Raw genomic sequence first — 15,238 nt, forward strand, 5'->3', positions numbered from 1 at the left:
GAGGGAGACAGAGAGAGAGAGGGGGAGAGGGGGAGAGGGAGACAGAGAGAGAGAGGGGGAGAGGGGGAGAGGGAGACAGAGAGAGCAGGAGAGCAAAAGCGACAGCAGCATTATTACTCGGGCTAACGTCTGCCTCCTGATTCTAACACCCCCAGAAAGCGCTACGAACCAGCCACTCTGATTGGCCCAGACCTCCACCAATTAGAGCACAGGAATGTAAGGTGCCTTTAGGTTATACCCAACCCCCAAAAAATTGAGAGAGAGAGAGAGGCTGGCAGTGTTTCACAGGCGTGCGGCAGTGCAGAGGTTTCTCCACTGAAGAGAGGTTCTGTCAGAGTGAATTCTCTGGTGTTGCTGCTGCTGGAGTAAATGCATCGCCGGGATACACTGCAGTTAACACTGCGTTGGAGAATACACTGGTGGTTTATACTGAGGTTTGGATGGCAGTGGTGCTCCCAAAGCAACACCTTTCAACTGCATAGTCACATAACTGCAACAACCAGACCCTGTTTCTGAAGACCTTCACCTGGAGAGGAGAGACACAGACAGACAGACAGACAGACAGAGAGACAGAGAGACAGAGAGACAGAGAGAGAGAGACAGAGAGAGAGAGAGAGAGACAGACAGACAGACAGACAGACAGACAGACAGACAGACAGACAGACAGACAGACAGACAGACAGACAGACAGACAGACAGACAGACAGACAGACAGACAGACAGACAGACAGACAGACAGACAGACAGACAGACAGACAGACAGAAGAGTGCAGACTGTTGACGAGTTGGTCAAATCCTCCATAATATTTAAGTATTTCCTCTGACAAGTAAAGAATAGCAAGCATTTCAGAGAAAGAGGATAAACGTCATAGGCGGGAGAGAGGATCCTTAAACAGAGCATCTAAACTGGAATTGACGGGGGGAGAGTGGAAGGGTACTACAGGATGCTTCTGGGTAAGTGGCAGATTGATGATAGTTGATAAAGTCCTTGTATTTAGGTTCCATTTTTGCCTTTTTCCCCAGACTGTAATTCGTTATCTCTCTATTGGGGTAAGTTTTCAGGTGTCACTAAATAAGGAAAAATATATTAGCTGGCAAAGACGGTATTTTATGCTGTGTTCCAGTTTATACTGTTGTGTGGGTAGGCTACTTGTACTGTACACATAAATACCTACTATCATCATATGTAATACATATCAAGATTACATACAGCAGCACTGTTGTTGTGGAATTGTTAGATATTACTTGTTAGATATTGCTGCACTGTAAGAACTAGAAACACAAGCATTTCGCTACACTCGCAATAACATCTGCTTACCATGTGTATGTGACCAATACACTTTGCTTTGATTTGTGACTGTTTAAATAAGTGGACTATCAAATGAAGGGTGAATGGTATGACCAGTAAGAAACGGATAATCGGAAAAAGGTGATTTCAGGTAGAGAGCTAAGAGGGATGAATGACCATTGATATGTTGTTTTATGCTGATAAGCTCCTGTTAGTATTACCATTGATATGTTGTTTTATGCTGATAAGCTCCTGTTAGTATTACCATTGTACAGTTGTTTTATGCTGCGTAGTGGTTTAGTATACTACATGAGTATAGAATGATCACAATGGTACGTAGATTCAGGAGGACTGGGAGACAGTGGAGGAGCAGTCTGTTAACGAGCTCTCACGCTCTCAGACCCACATTGCTTAATGCATGCTTACACACACACACACACACACACACACACACACACACACACACACACACACACACACACACACACACACACACACACACACACACACACACACACACACACACACACACACAAGCTCACACACACACACACACAGACTATCTTTTCACTGAGGTTAGTGAAGCTTGGAGAGGAGGAATGCATTATTGACCCGGTGTCCAATGAGCCCAGAACGCAATACAGCTTGATGTCCTTTCTGCCAACACTGTGTGTGTGTGTGTGTGTGTGTGTGTGTGTGTGTGTGTGTGTGTATGTGTGTGTGTGTGTGTGTGTGTGTGTGTGTGTGTGTGTGTGTGTGTGTGTGTGTGTGTGTGTGTGTCTATGCATATTGTGCTAGCTTGTTTGAGAGTGTGTGTTTATGTGTGTGCATATGGATGCATTTCCCCAGAGCCATATATTTCCCTTTGATCTCTAATTGACCTTGAGTACATTCTGAAGGCTCTGCCCGTGTTGTGGCTGGGAACTCCCACCTTCAGCCACGTCAGATCTTTAAACATATACTGTCTGACCTATGATCCAAATGACATGTATGACATATCATTTCCCTCCACAAGGAGACACCTACAGCCTGCAGTCTGAAACAGTCCTCCACGGTCTAAGTAATGACAGTTAATTATGTTGACAATGAGAGAGGAATAGTGCTGTGTGGAGAGAGACAAAGAAGAGAGAGAGGGGGGTGAGAGAGAGAGAGCGAGAGAGAGAGAGAGAGCGAGGGGGGGTGAGAGAGAAAGAGAGAGAGAGGGGGGTGAGAGAGAGAGAGAGAAAGAAAGAAAGAAAGAAAGAAAGAAAGAAAGAAAGAAAGAAAGAAAGAAAGAAAGAAAGAAAGAAAGTGATGCCTGGTTGTCAGTGTAAATGTCCTCACCAATGGAAGGACATTTACATTTGTACGTTTGTACACTACCGTTCAAACGTTTGGGCTCACTTAGAAATGTCCTTGTTTCTGAAAGAAAAGCATATTTTTTGTCCATTAAAATAACATCAAAATGATCAGAAATACAGCATAGACATTGTTAATGTTGTAAATGACTATTGGAGCTGGAAATGGCTGATTTTTTAATGGAATATCTACAGAGGCCAATTATCAGCAACCATCACTCCTGTGTTCCAATGGCATGTTGTGTTAGCTAATCCAAGTTAATCATTTTAAAAGGCTAATTGATCATTAGAAAACCCTTTTGCAATTGTGTTAGCACAGCTGAATAACTGTTGTCCTGATTAAAGAAGCAATAAAACTGGCCTTTTTTAGACTAGTTGAGTATCTGGAGCATTGGCATTTGTGGGTTCGATTACAGGCTCAAAATGGCCAGAAACAAAGAACTTTCTTCTGAAACTCGTCAGTCTATTCTTGTCTGAGATATGAAGTCTATTCCGTGTGAGAAATTGCCAAGAAACTTAAGATCTCATACAACGCTGTGTACTACTCCCTTCACAGAACATCAGAAACTGTCTCTAACCAGAATAGAAAGAGGAGTGGGAGGCCCCGGTGCACAATTGAGCAAGAGGACAAGTACATTAGAGTGTCTAGTTTGAGAAACAGACGCCTCACAAGTTTTCAACTGGCAGCTTCATTAAATAGAACCAGCAAAACACCAGTCTCAACGTCAACAGTGAAGAGGCGACTTTCTAGGCAGAGTTGCAAAGAAAAAGCCATGTCTCAGACTGGCCAATAAAAAGAAAAGATTAAGATGGGCAAAAGAACACAGACACTGGACAGAGGAACTCTGCCTAGAAGGCCAGCATCCCGGAGTCGCCTCTTCACTGTTGACATTGAGACTGGTGTTTTGTGGGTGCTATTTAATGAAGCTGCCAGTTGAGGACTTGTGAGGAAATTTCGGTATTCAGCACTGGAGCCTGCTAATATGATAATGCTAGCTGATCTCTTCTTGCACAGGGGGAATGGTGAATATACACTGCTCAAAAAAATAAAGGGAACACTTAAACAACACAATGTAACTCCAAGTCAATCACACTTCTGTGAAATCAAACTGTCCACTTAGGAAGCAACACTGATTGACAATACATTTCACATGCTGTTGTGCAAATGGAATAGACAACAGGTGGAAATTATAGGCAATTAGCAAGACACCCCCAATAAAGGAGTGGTTCTGCAGGTGGGGACCACAGACCACTTCTCAGTTCCTATGCTTCCTGGCTGATGTTTTGGTCACTTTTGAATGCTGGCGGTGCTTTCACTCTAGTGGTAGCATGAGACGGAGTCTACAACCCACACAAGTGGCTCAGGTAGTGCAGCTCATCCAGGATGGCACATCAATGCGAGCTGTGGCAAGAAGGTTTGCTGTGTCTGTCAGCGTAGTGTCCAGAGCACGGAGGCGCTACCAGGAGACAGGCCAGTACATCAGGAGACGTGGAGGAGGCCGTAGGAGGGCAACAACCCAGCAGCAGGACCGCTACCTCCACCTTTGTGCAAGGAGGAGCAGGAGGAGCACTGCCAGAGCCCTGCAACATGACCTCCAGCAGGCCACAAATGTGCATGTGTCTGCTCAAACGGTCAGAAACAGACTCCATGAGGGTGGTATGAGGGCCCGACGTCCACAGGTGGGGGTTGTGCTTAAAGCCCAACACCGTGCAGGACGTTTGGAATTTGCCAGAGAACACCAAGATTGGCAAATTCGCCACTGGCGCCCTGTGCTCATCACAGATGAAAGCAGGTTCACACTGAGCACGTGACAGACGTGACAGAGTCTGGAGACGCCGTGGAGAACGTTCTGCTGCCTGCAACATCCTCCAGCATGACCGGTTTGGCGGTGGGTCAGTCATGGTGTGAGGTGGCATTTATTTGGGGGGCCGCACAGCCCTCCATGTGCTCGCCAGAGGTAGCCTGACTGCCATTAGGTACCGAGATGAGATCCTCAGACCCCTTGTGAGACCATATGCTGGTGCGGTTGGCCCTGGGTTCCTCCTAATGCAAGACAATGCTAGACCTCATGTGGCTGGAGTGTGTCAGCAGTTCCTGCAAGAGGAAGGCATTGATGCTATGGAGTGGCCCGCCTGTTCCCCAGACCTGAATCCATTTTAACACATCTTTGACATCATGTCACGCTCCATCCACCAACGCAACGTTGCACCACAGACTGTCCAGGAGTTGGCGGATGCTTTAGTCCAGGTCTGGAAGGAGATCCCTCAGGAGACCATCCGCCACCTCATCAGGAGCCTGCCCAGGCGTTGTAGGGAGGTCATACAGGCACGTGGAGGCCACACACACTACTGAGCCTCATTTTGACTTGTTTTAAGGACATTACATCAAAGTTGGATCAGCCTGTAGTGTGGTTTTCCACTTTAATTTTGAGTGTGACTCCAAATCCAGACCTCCATGGGTTGATAAATTGGATTTCCAAAGTTTATTTGTGTGATTTTGTTGTCAGCACATTCAACTATGTAAAGAAAGAAGTATTTAATAAGATTATTTCTTTCATTCAGATCTAGGTTATGTTGTTTAAGTGTTCCCTTTATTTTTTTGAGCAGTATAGTTTAGTAACCTTTGCTAGATTTTCATAAAGAATATTTTAGACTGCAGAGTTTGAGGTCCTTCTTTATTTAGAGATGAGCCACCATTTCTCTTGATGCAGGAATGAGCTGAGCTTGACAAAAAAATGATGACGGCCTCTGTCGCTGTACTGAATACGGAACTAATTAGTGTGACTGTGTGTGTGTATATATAAACACACTACCCCCAACATAATCCCCCCCACACACACACACACACACACACACACACACACACACACACACACACACACACACACACACACACACACACACACACACACACACACACACACACACACACACACACACACACACACACACACCAGCCTTCCAAAGGCAAAAGTGGTCCATAAACAACATCATGACCTTTAAATAAAGGCAAGGCAGTGAGGGATTAAACATAATGACATTTAAGATGGGTAAACTTCACTGCCTTCCCATGTATTTGAAAGGCTGATACACATCAACATTTTTTGTTACATTTTAGCAGATGCTTTTATTCAGAGCAACATACAGTTTCATACTTTCTTTTCATACTGGTCCCCAATGGGAATCAAACCCACAACACTGCCTTTGCAAGTGACGTGCTCTACCAACTGAGCCATGCAGGACAATGGTCAAGGCTCTTTTTATTGTCACAAAGCTACCAGCAGGCTAGCAGAGACTTTCAGCTTAGATACAGTCAAACTCACAGGGATGTCTTTAATTCTCTATAGGACATGTTTAAAAGAAACAACTCTGACAACAGAAACGGACTTACACACACACACACACACACACACACACACACACACACACACACTGACACACACACTGACACACACTCTGACAGCACAACTCACTGCAGTTACTCCTGGACTGGTGAACACTCCAATGAGACACTCACAGAGTAGGACATACACAGGAAACACTAACCACATTTCTGCAAGGACCAATAGACACAAAACACACACAGAATTTCCATTCAACTGACCCTGACCAGATGTTGAAATGAAGCACATTTGAATGTAGTGTAACTGGATCATTGAGATTGACCACACCGTTGGCAACATTTCACGTATTTAGCCTTGGGTCTGACTATATTATTAGCGCAATGACAGAACTGACTACACAGTAGCCTACATGTGCAGTGGTTGACAGCATTATCTTTCTCTCTGTAGCCATCTCCCACCTGCATGGCTATACCAGCAGTCTTAAATGCATTGATTGACTTGAACACTGTTCTCTCGCTCTCTCTCTTGGTGAGCCCAGCTGCATTGCTATAGCTACCAGCAGATGGTAAATCCTCTGTCCATTAACCCGTGGTAACCTTGGGCTCACCTCAAAATATGCAGTATGCCCCCCTCCAACACAGCTCTCTCTCTCAATCCATCTCATCTACTTCCTCCCCTCCTCTCTCTCTCCACCACTTTCTGACCTCCCCCCGTTCTTCTCCCTCTGCCCCAATGCTGCTATTCTCTCTCTCTCTTTACCTTTTCCTTCATCTCTTATTGCCTTCCTCCCCATCCCACCCTATCCCATCCCTGTCTCTCAATCTTAATCAGATGCGATTGGCTGCTGGGTCTGTGAATAGTGATTGGCAGAACACACATCATTTCAGACATTTTACTGAGACTCCACTTCTATGGGGTTGGAGAAAAGGCACCAGAGAGGGAGTGACAGAGAAAATAAAATGAAAAGAGAAAGTGACATGCCAAAGAATAATGATTTAAGGTAAGAGGGTAACCCAATCCACATAGTGCCCTATCTAAATGGCCTTGTCTGTAACCTTACTTCTCTGATCATCAAACACAGACCTCTAGATTGCTGTCCTAAACATGCTGCCGTCTTTTGGTGGCAGGTCATTCAATGTTATGGCACTAAGACTGTAGAACTCTCCACCAAAAGGTATTATGACTATAGAAATAACCTCTTTTAAATACAAGATAATACAAAAATGCATCTTTGTTGTCTGTCCTATCTTGGCCTCTTAATCTGTTGTGATGTCTTGTGGTTTTTTCTGGTTCTCTCTTCTTCAGCATTTATTTGACCTTTGTCTGTTTCACTCTTAATGCGTCAGTAGGCTTGTTCTGCTACTACCTTTTGTAATGTTTTTACTTCAAACGTTTTAAGATGTGCTGTGTTTGTTGTTCACTCTATCGTGAGAGGTGTCCTTGGGTTTGGTTAAGGTGTTCCATAAATAAGACAAACAGCCAGTCAACATTATTATCATAGTCTGTCTCAATGGAACACCGCCCTGCACCATCATCATCACAATGCCCTCAGTAGAACACCACCCTGCACCATCATCATCACAATGCCCTCAGTAGAACACCGCCCTGCACCATCATCATCGCAATGCCTTCAGTAGAACACCGCCCTGCACCATCATCATCGCAATGCCCTCAGTAGAACACCACCCTGCACCATCATCATCGCAATGCCCTCAGTAGAACACCGCCCTGCACCATCATCATCGCAATGCCTTCAGTAGAACACCGCCCTGCACCATCATCATCGCAATGCCCTCAGTAGAACACCGCCCTGCACCATCATCATCACAATGCCTTCAGTAGAACACCCCCTGCACCATCATCATCACAATGCCTTCAGTAGAACACCGCCCTGCACCATCATCATCGCAATGCCATCAGTAGCCTACCAACATATCTAATCAGCCAATTTGTCAATGTGTGTGTGTGTGTGTGTGTGTGTGTGTGTGTGTGTGTGTGCGCGCGCGCGCGTGTGTGTGTGTGTGTGTGTGTGTGTGTGTGTGTGTGTGTGCGTGTGTGTGTTGTTTCAGTATGATATGTTAGATTAAAGAATAAAGACAGACACAAATGTCAAGTATCCCTACATACGGTGTCCGGGGAACAGCCCAGTTAGTCGATTACCTATCAACTCCGTAACGTGTGTGTGTGTGTGTGTGTGTGTGTGTGTGTGTGTGTGTGTGTGGTGTGTGTGTGTGTGTGTGTGTGTGTGTGTGTGTGCACGCGTGCGTGCATGGGTGTGTGTGTGCATGTGTGTGAGAGACAGATTAGATGTGTGTGTGAGTACTCTGTACATGTGTAGTGTGCGGTACTGAATGTGTGTATAACATTTCATTCATTAATAAAGAGTGAATGAAATGTATAACTGCAGAGGAGTCTGATGCGGCAGGGAGAGAGTATAGTTGTGTTTAACTACTGCACAGTGAAAGCCTAGCAGACACACACACACACACACACACACACACACACACACACACACACACACACACACACACACACACACACACACACACACACACACACACGCATGAAAACACAAGCACGTTAACCCAGTCAATGACTGAATAAACCTACACACACTGTTTTCTCTGTGCAGAATTGTATTTAAAAAAATACTTACAAATCACATACACACTTCTAAATCCCACACAGTTTTTCCAAACTTTCCCAAACTCACATTCTTCCCCACACACAGAGCGAGCACTTGTCAAAGTTCCCAGTGAGCTCTGAGGCATTATTTAAACCTGACCACTGAGGTGCAGAACATCTATCATTAAAGCCCAGTGAAGACTGTAGGGAACTATGTGTTCTCCCTCACATCCTCTATGCCTCTCTCTCTCTGTACTGCTGAACTAGCCTCCAGAGGAACACTAATAGATCATTATGTGAATGAATATCAGGCCAGTGAGGTGATATCACAGGAACACCTTGTGCCTTGGTAGTTATTGTGTGTCTTTTAATTATAGTTTAAGACTGGAAGAGAGATAACGAGAGAACATCTCATCCTAGGAGCTGACTGAATAAATCTGCCTTATATATGCATGTACTCATTTCCAATGACAACTATAATAATTCATAAGTGTGTGTGTGCTGTGTGTGTGTTTGTGTGTGTGTGTGTGTGTACACTGTGTGTGCATGTGCACTGGGTGTGTATGTGTGTGTGTGTGTGTGTGTGTGTGTGTGTGTGTGTGTGTGTGTGTGTGTGTGTGTGTGTGCACTGTGTGCACTGTGTGCACTGTGTGTGTGCACTGTGTGTGTGCACTGTGTGTGCACTGTGTGTGTGCACTGTGTGTGTGTGCGCACTGTGTGTGTGTGTGCACTGTGAGTGTATGTGTGTGCACTGTGTGTGTGCACTGTGTGTGTGTGTGTGTGCACTGTGTGTGTGAGCTGTGTGTGTGTGTGTGTGCACTGTGTGTGTGAGCTGTGTGTGTGTGTGTGTGCACTGTGTGTGTGAGCTGTGTGTGTGTGTGTGCACTGTGTGTGTGAGTGTTTCTCTTATAAGGTTACCATTCCTCCTCTGAAGAAGTCATCAGCATTAGATGTCTGTGACTTTAGCTAGTTAGCTGTGTGTGTTGCATGCTTGTATTTGTGTTTGTGTTTGTATACGTGTGTTTGCCTGCATGTGGATGTTTGCGTGTGTGTGCCCCCTGCGTAGGTCGAAATAGCTGCGTTTGGCTGGAGGGTAAGCTAAGCTGCAGTAAAGTATGATTTCATTCCCAGTCTCTCACAGTGGCAGAATGCGACACAGAGAGAGAATTATCTTTCCCCTGCACAAAAACATTAGCACTGTGGTTCTGTGACAAGCTATTGCGTATATAATACTTTCCTGAGCAGTATTTTGGCTGCAGAGCAACTGAGGACTAAATAGCAATCTGTCTCTGTAACTGATGTGTTGTGCAATTTATTTTTCTAATAATAATTGTAATCATCTATCTCCCGAATGGCTGTCTGCGCAGAGTAAGTCACTTCACAATGGACAGGACAAATCCAGCAGATGCAGTGGATAAGGGATCTGTAGTCCGTCCATAATTGTCTCATGCTATGCTATCATCTCAGCCCTCCCCTCCGTTCTCTCTGGCAGCAGTTAAACAGCCTTTTCTCAGGAGCTTGTGGTAATCCAGTACAGTAGATAGCTAGCTCATCTCACAGCCGGCTGTGCAGCAGCAGCCCCATTTACATGAAGATGTGGGCAGACTGGCATCATCATGTGATCAGCTTAATGCTAAAATAATCCACAGTGAGTGAGTGAGTGAGTGAGTGAGTGAGTGAGTGAGTGAGTGAGTGAGTGAGTGAGTGAGTGAGTGAGTGAGTGAGTGAGTGAGTGTAGCATTGGGCTCGATGCAGTGGTTTATGGGGACTCTGCGACGTTGTCGTTTATCAGGTTTTCATTGGGGGAGGTGGTGGGGAGACACATCAGTAGCCTCTGGTTCCCCTGATCGGAGTGAGATAGAGACAGAGATAGAGACAGAGATAGAGACAGAGATAGAGACAGAGATAGAGACAGAGAGAGAGACAGAGATAGAGACAGAGATAGAGACAGAGAGAGAGACAGAGAGAGAGACAGAGATAGAGACAGAGAGAGAGACAGAGAGAGAGACAGAGATAGAGACAGAGAGAGAGACAGAGAGAGAGACAGAGATAGAGACAGAGATAGAGAGAGAGACAGAGAGAGAGACAGAGAGAGAGACAGAGATAGAGACAGAGAGAGAGACAGAGATAGAGACAGAGAGAGAGACAGAGAGAGAGACAGAGAGAGAGACAGAGAGAGAGACAGAGAGAGAGACAGAGAGAGAGACAGAGAGAGAGACAGAGAGAGAGACAGAGATAGAGATAGAGATAGAGACAGAGAGAGAGACAGAGATAGTGACAGAGATAGAGACAGAGAGAGAGACAGAGATAGAGACAGAGATAGAGACAGAGATAGAGACAGAGAGAGAGACAGAGATAGAGACAGAGATAGAGACAGAGAGAGAGACAGAGATAGAGACAGAGCTAGAGACAGAGATAGGCAGGGAATACTGAGAAGCTCCACTACATCACTGACTTTGACATTACCTCTGTGATCATTACATCTGAATTGGGTAAATTAATTGCCAATTTCAGCAGCTTTAGTCACAGCTGTGTATGTGCATGGGGGTGTGGAGTCTGGGGGGGGGGGGGGGGGGGACAAGTCCTCACAAGGATAATAAAACAAGGACAATTCGGACAAGTGGGGACATTTCACCATTCCCCACAAGGAAAAAATGTATTTTAGGATTAGGGGTTTGGTTTATCATTAGGGTTACAGATGTTTAGTCCTCACAAGGATAGTAAAACAAACGTGTGTGTGTGTGTGTGTGTGTGTGTGTGTGTGTGTGTGTGTGTGTGTGTGTGTGTGTGTGTGTGTGTGTGTGTGTGTGTGTGTGTGTGTGTGTATGTGTGGTCTAACGTTTGCTATCCTTTTGGGTTCCAAAAGCCCTAACAAGGATAGTAAAACAAAATAATATTGGGCATTTCACTGGTCCCCAAAAGTAAAAATGCTATTTTATGCTTAGGTTGACAACTAGCATTAGGGTTAGGGGTTAGGATTAGGTTTAGTTTTAAAGTTAGGTTAAGGGTTAGAGTTAGGAGTTAGGGTTAGGTTTAGTTTTAGAGTTAGGTTAAGGGTTAGGGTTAGGAGTTAGGGTTAAGGGTTAGGATTAGGGTAAGGAGTTAGGGTTAGGTTTAGATTTAGGTTAAGGGTTATGGTCAGGAGTTAGGGTTAGGATTAGGGTTAGGAGTTAGGGTTAGGTTTAGTTTTAGAGTTATGTTAAGGGTAATGGTTAGGAGTTAGGGTTAGGAGTTAGGGTTAGGTTTAGTTTTAGAGTTAGTTTAAGGGTAATGGTTAGGAGTTAGGGTTAGGAGTTAGGGTTAGGTTTAGTTTTAGAGTTAGTTTAAGGGTTAGGGTTAGGAGATAGGGTTAGGATTAGGGTTAGGAGTTAGGGTTAGGTTTAGTTTTAGAGTTAGGTTAAGGGTTAGGGTTAGGAGATAGGGTTAGGATTAGGGTTAGGAGTTAGGGTTAGGTTTAGTTTTAGAGTTAGGTTAAGGGTTAGGGTTAGGAGTTAGGGTTAGGTTTAGTTTTAGAGTTAGGTTAAGGGTTAGGATTAGGAGTTAGTTTTAGAGTTAGGTTAAGGGTTAGGGCTAGGGTTAGGTTTAGAGTTAGGGGTTAGGAAAAATACGATTTTGAATGGGAATGCATTTTATGGTCCTCACTTGAACAGTAAAACCAACGTGTGTGTATATGTGTGTGTTCATGAGTGTCTGTGAGCCATGTGCTCTTGCTAGACTGTCGGGGGATACTGGGAATTCATGGAGGTCAGACATTGTGTCAAGATCAAATGAGATACAGTACATCTACATAACCATTACACTAAAGTAGTAAGGCAGCACTCCTATAATACATGTTTTATTTGTATATAATTTCTGTATGTAAAAAAATCATAATTTACAGTATATTTTAACATCTCTATGAAGCATCCCAAGGCCATCTGTCAGTCTGTCACTGTGAGTAGTTGTGTCAAGTGTCTGTCATCTGTGAATCAGCACAGTGGATATTAAGAATTATCCCCCTAGAATCAATGTCTGTGCCAGCACCAACATTTTATTAGCATTATCAAAATCTGTCTTCAGCCTTCAGACCAAGACATCCCGAAAATTGGTCTTCTCATGAAAACGTCTGTATCGTCCAAATATGACACCACCATCGAAAGGTGAGACTCTCATGAACACGAACAGCACCAGTCAAACGTTTGGACACATTTACTCATTCAAGGGTTTTTCTTATTTTCACTATTTTCTACATTGTAGAATAGTAGTAAAGACATCAACACGATGAAATAACACATATGGAAACATGTAGTAATCAAAAAAGTGTTAAAGAAATCAAAGTATATTTTAGATTCTTCAAAGTGGCCACCCTTTGCCTTGATGACAGCTTTGCACACTCTTGGCATTCTCCTACCCAGCTTCACCTGGAATGCTTTTCCAACAGTCTTGAAGGAGTTCCCACATATGCTGAGCACTTGTTGGCTACTTTTCCTTCACTCTGCGGTCCAACTCATCCCAAACCATTTCAATTGGGTTGAGGTCGGGTGATTGGGGAGGCCAGGTCACAGCACTCCATCACTCTCCTTCTGGGTCAAATAGCCCTTACACAGCCTGGAGGTGTGTTGGGTCATTGTTCTGTTGAAAAACAAATGGTAGTCCCACTAAGAGCAAACCAGATGGGATGGCTTATCGCTGCAGAATGCTGTGGTATCCATGCCCGTTAAATGTGCCTTGAATTCTAAATAAATCACAGACAGTGTCACCAGTAAGGCACCATCACACCTCCTCCATGCTTCACGTGGGAACCAAACATGTGGAGACCATCTGTTCATCTTCATCTGATCATCTCACCTTTGGACTCATCAGACCAAAGGACAGATTTCCACCGGTCTAATATCCACTGCTCGTGTTTCTTGTTCCAAGCAAGTCTCTTATTCTTATTGGTCTCCTTCAGTAGTGGTTTCGTTGCAGCAATTTGACCATGAAGGCCTGATTCAAGCAGTCTCCTCTGAACAGTTGATGTTGAGATGTGTCTGTTACTTGAACTCTGTGAAGCATTTATTTGGGCTGCAATTTGTGAGGCTGGTAACTCTAATGAACTTATCCTCTGCAGCAGAGATAACTCTGGATAACTCTGAGAGCCAATTTCATCATGGCGCTTGATGGTTTTTGCGACTGCACTTGCCTGACCTTCATGTCCTAAAGTAATGATGGACTGTCGTTTCTCTTTGCTTATTTGAGCTGTTCTTGCCATAATATGGACTTGGTCTTTTACCAAATAGGGTTATCTTCTGTATAGCACCCTACCTTCTTACAACACAACTGATTGGCTTAAGAAGGAATGAAATTCCATGAGTTAACTTTTAAGAAGGCATACCTGTTAACTGAAATGCATTCCAGTTGACTACCTCATGAAGCTGGTTGAGAGAATGCCAAGAGTGTGAAAAGCTGTCATCAAGGCAAAGGGTGGCTACTTTGAAGCATCTCAAATATAAAATATATTTTGATTTGTTTAACACTTTTTTGGTTACTACATGATTCCATATGTGTTATTTCATAGTTTTGATGTTTTCACTATTATTCTACAATGTAGAAAATAGTGAAAAATAAGAAAAACCCTTGAATGAGTAGGTGTGTCCAAACTTTTGACTGGCACTATAAATGTTGATTGTTTTGCTCTACGACACTGACAAGCTTCACGGGACTCGTCTGAAGTCGGTACCGGCGATCGGTCAACTTCTGTCTGTAGAGTCTGAATGGTTTGGGCTACAAACTAATATGATCAGAAGGTGAGACTCTCATGAAGATGTACATGTCAATTGTTTTGCTCTACAACCCCCACAAGCATCATGGGACTCGTCTGAAGGTAACCCAGTACCAGTTTAAAAATTAATAGAATTATGGAAGAACAGTGCATTCGGGAAGTATTCAGACTCCTTGACCTTTTCCACATTTTGTTATGTTGCAGCCTTATTTTAAAATTGATTAAATAAAAAATGTGCTCATCAATCTGCACACAATACCCAATAATAACAAAGTGAAAACATTTTTTTTTTTATTCTGCTAATTTATAAAAAATAAAAACAGAAATACCTTATTTACATGAGTATTTAGACCCTTTGCTATGAGACTCAAATTGAGCTCAGGTGCATCCTGTTTCCATTGATCATACTTGAGAAGTTTCTACAACTTGATTGGAGTCCACCTGTGGTAAATTTGATTGATTGGACATGATTTGGAAAGGCACACACCTGTCTATATATGGTCCCACAGTTGACAGTGCATGTCAGAGCAAAAACCAAACCATGAGGTAGAAGGAATTGTCCGTAGAGCTCTGAGACAGGATTGAGGGAAGGGTCGAGGCACAGATCTGGGGAAGGGTACCCAAACATACCTGCAGTATTGAAACTCCCCAAGAACACAGTGGCCTCCAGCATTCTTAATGGAAGAATTTTGGAAGCACCAAAACCTTTCCTAGAGCTGGTCGCCTGGCCAAACTGAACAGTCGGGGGAGAAGGACCTTAATCAGGGAGGCTACCAAGAACCCAATGGTCACTCTGACAGAGCTCCAGAGTTCCTCTGTGGAGATTGGAGAACCTTCCAGAAGGACAACCATCTCTGCAGCGATCCACCAATCAGGCCTTACGGTAGAGTGGCCAGATGGAAGC

General features: G+C 44.1%; 1 protein-coding gene across 2 annotated transcripts in view; it reads left to right on the forward strand.

Annotated features, from left to right (window-relative positions):
• LOC106583234 (zinc finger protein 385A) overlaps positions 1-15,238 on the forward strand; it is a 70,995-nt gene that overhangs the window by 10,848 nt on the left and 44,909 nt on the right. Inside the window, exon 1 of one of the 2 annotated variants that reach the window (XM_014167172.3) lies at positions 154-954. The exons of the other annotated variant lie outside the window; for it this stretch is intronic. Within the exon in view, the coding sequence (XP_014022647.3) occupies positions 945-954 (10 nt within the window). The 5' untranslated portion in view covers positions 154-944. Of the gene's footprint in view, positions 1-153; positions 955-15,238 lie in introns of those variants that run through there. 2 annotated transcript variants of the gene reach the window in all.

Source organism: Salmo salar, chromosome 22 (genome assembly GCF_965601325.2).
Source record: "Salmo salar chromosome 22, fSalSal1, whole genome shotgun sequence".
NCBI classification, from domain to species: Eukaryota; Metazoa; Chordata; class Actinopteri; order Salmoniformes; family Salmonidae; genus Salmo; species Salmo salar.